The following is a 3,207-nucleotide window of genomic DNA, read 5'->3' as shown; positions in this document are numbered from 1 at the left end:
GAAGAAGAAGAAGAAGAAGAAGAAGAAGAAGAAGAAGAAGAACAACAACAACAACAACAACAATGACGACGACAACAGCAACAACGACAACAACAAAGACTGCGGCTTTGTTATAAGTGGTGATCAGCGCTGTAGGACAGACGAAGAAATGGCGACGCCACCAGACGTAGGCCTCATACTAACTTTCTTTGTACTGTGGCCACTCTGTCTCAGGAAACCGAACGTCCTCAAGTTGTTTCCCTGCAGCAGCAAACACGAGTCGGATCATTTCTGCCCGACCCATTATGTCGAAGTAGAACAGTTTGGGGGTCGACATGACGCTTACAGCTGACGAAGATACGGGAATGTAGGGGTGTTTTGGGCTCACTGTGCTTCCAACTGTGTAGAACAAAAAAAACCCACAAAAAAAACATAGACACATAAAAATAACCCGGTTTGATGATTAAATGAAATTTAAAAAACAAGAATAAACACATTGATTTATCCTGAGTAGTGAGTAGGCCTAGGCTACGCCCCCATTCACACTTTTTAGAATCTTATAAGCAGGCTGTTTCGATCTTGTTTGTCAAGGCAAATCCGTCTGAATGGGCTACGGCATCCTTGCAGAATGATGGAGATACTCGATAGTTAAAGACGTCTTCTCACTGGGAGTCGAACCCGCGTCTTTTGCGTAGGCCTATAAAGAGGAAGAACCACATGATAAAAAATAATATAACAGCGCAAATACCGGGACGACTCCACACTACTGGACAGGATGATGTGCTGTGTATGGCATGGGCTCGACATATCGTGCTTAGAATAAATACTTGACTAGAAGCATAAACTAATGGAATCTTCAGGGCTTTCGGTTTTACAAACTAAAAGTATAATAATTTACAAGCCTATAGATCTAGATTCTAGCTTACATCCACGCTCTACGACATGCTCTATATGCTTTTATTACAACTACAGTACATTGTATTACTAACGCAGAAGACCCAAGCACATGTCATAGAAACATTCCCAGTTTCCCAGGAAGAATACAGTTAACATTGTGGATTAACACTCTCTAAAACCTGGATCTTTAGCTGTCTATAGGCGAGTACCCATATCCACCGGGGTGAAGTTGAAGTAAGGAAAATCCATGTAAAGAGCCTTTCCCAAGAACACATGCCTAGCCTCTGACGCGATTCGAACCCAAAGCCTTTTACAGTTGTCCTAGAGCCAACCCACAAGATCACCAACGCCACAATTAATGACAATATTTTTTTAAAAATTAAAAATACTTAAATTTAAAGTACACAAGTCAATCGAACTATCTATTAGCTTAAGACTTGCGCTGAGCGCAAACGCCACCGCGTGGCTTACATCTGCTTAAATCGTCCATTCCTCATTCAACTATTCAACCCTCTTAGTCTTTGTTTTTAGGGAAAAAAACAATACATTGTACATGCACAGGTCTATCAGACCAAAGTGAACGTTATTCAAAAGGAAAAGGATGATGATGATGATGCATCATGTACTAAATAGGCCTACAGTTGATAATATATTAATTAAATAGCTTGGAACAGAACGAAAGAAACACATACATGAGCAATATTAATCTAATTTTAGATTTGTTTTTGTAGAATAGCGGCATTCGAATTTCGAATGATTTTGAAAGTGACGGCATACATTGTAAAGGAAATAATGGTCATTACAGTTTATCCATTATCTACCCACAATCCACAAAAAGCAAAGATGAAGGACAGCTGCAGCGCTGTCATTGGGACAAGGAAGAAATAAGGCCACAGTGTTCCATGTAAGACCTATTACAGGAGGATTATTATTATACTTAACACAAACTGAAATCTTCCTACCTCCGATTCATTCAGATTTGCAATAAGAAATAGAACCCACTGGTTCAATTCACACATAAATCTAGATAAGAAAACACAATACAAATTACAGGCAATAAAATTCTTTTTCTACTATTGAAATGATAAAGAATTAACGTTAACTTACGTTGAGAAATAACTCCGGCGACCAGATCTTTAATTCCCTCTGTAGACTGTTTAAGCTCGAAGAAAGCTAAGCTCTAAGCAGCTGTGAATCCTTGGTCAGAAACGAGACTGGGAAACAAAATGAGCCAACACACTGGGTCTGCAAGTCTGGGCCGAACGAAATAGGCCTGGGGCTTAAAAAACACCCCAGCAAATCAGTGTCGGCCTTGACCTTTTGTAACGGGCTCACGTATAGCTTGTTTTGTCAAGTATGAGTGTGTGTGGCGTTCGTTCGCTTGAGTTTTTTTCTGCGTTTTTTGCCAATTGATCTAGATCTAAAGATCCAGTGATGTACCAGATCTAGAGATCTAGTGATTTACCAGATCTAGGCCTATGTTCACCACTTTCAAGGCTGGTTGTGTTGATATTAGCTTCTCTCTCTTTTTTTCTTTTCTTTTTATGTGAGCGTTTTACGGCGCTCGCTAATAACTGCATGACGTCATATATGAGTGCGCGGGACACGTCAAACATTTTTCAGTTGGATGAAAATTTTGAATTTTGCTCGGGTGGCGGCCACTCTCATCGATTTTGGACCACTGTAGGATCTTTAACGTGCACAACTTGCACACGGGAGCTCCGAGATTTTTCGCCCTTGTCCGAGAAGGCTAGATGTAGATCTTTCCTACCATAAGATCTGGGGTGTGGCTGAAAGACAGAAGTAAGAAGTAAGAAGGAGCCAATGAGTAGCAGTAGAAAGGCTGCAGAAAGAGCCGGGAGCCCAGAGGAGGGGGCAAAAGAGGTGAGGGGGTGAGACAGAAAGTGAAGACGAGAGCAGGCAACAGAATATTGCTAGAGAGCAGGAAAGGGGGTGAAAGTGAGTGAAAGGAGACAATTTAAACAAGACAAATTTCCATCGCTGTCCGGATTTGAACCTAGAGCCCGTTGAATGAGAGGCGAACTCCTTAACCTCTAGGCCACGAGAGCTCCCCCCCCCAGCTCCTGATAGAGTTTGGTAAAGGAATTTTTTTAAAGGAACTGCACAGCATCAGAATCAATACTTCGGGCCAGCAAGAGAGAGAGAGAGAGGCGCACAATCAATAATGTTACCTTGTATTTGTATGGGATTCCGTACGGCCAAAGATGACCGATTCCAGTATGGTAGTGGATCAGATTATAAGCTTGGGGGTGGGTGAATGTTTGTGTGTGTGTGTGAGTGTGTGTGTGTGTGTGTGTGTGTGTGTGTGTG

The 3,207-nt window shown here is 41.7% G+C and overlaps 1 protein-coding gene across 1 annotated transcript in view; it reads right to left on the bottom strand.

The window, feature by feature from the left end:
• LOC106010985 (glutathione S-transferase 1) overlaps positions 1–2,261 on the bottom strand; it is a gene marked incomplete at its 3' end in the record, with an annotated part of 37,185 nt that extends 34,924 nt beyond the window's left edge. The window contains 2 exon segments of the mRNA XM_013083016.2: positions 184–378; positions 1,984–2,261. Of these exon segments, the coding sequence (XP_012938470.2) occupies positions 184–316 (133 nt within the window).
• Between the last annotated feature and the right edge of the window lie 946 nt (positions 2,262–3,207).

Source organism: Aplysia californica, unplaced genomic scaffold (assembly GCF_000002075.1).
Source record: "Aplysia californica isolate F4 #8 unplaced genomic scaffold, AplCal3.0 scaffold00205, whole genome shotgun sequence".
NCBI lineage: Eukaryota > Metazoa > Mollusca > Gastropoda > Aplysiida > Aplysiidae > Aplysia > Aplysia californica.
The sequence above is the reverse complement of the archived record's forward strand: the minus strand, read 5'-3'. Positions and strand labels throughout refer to the sequence as shown.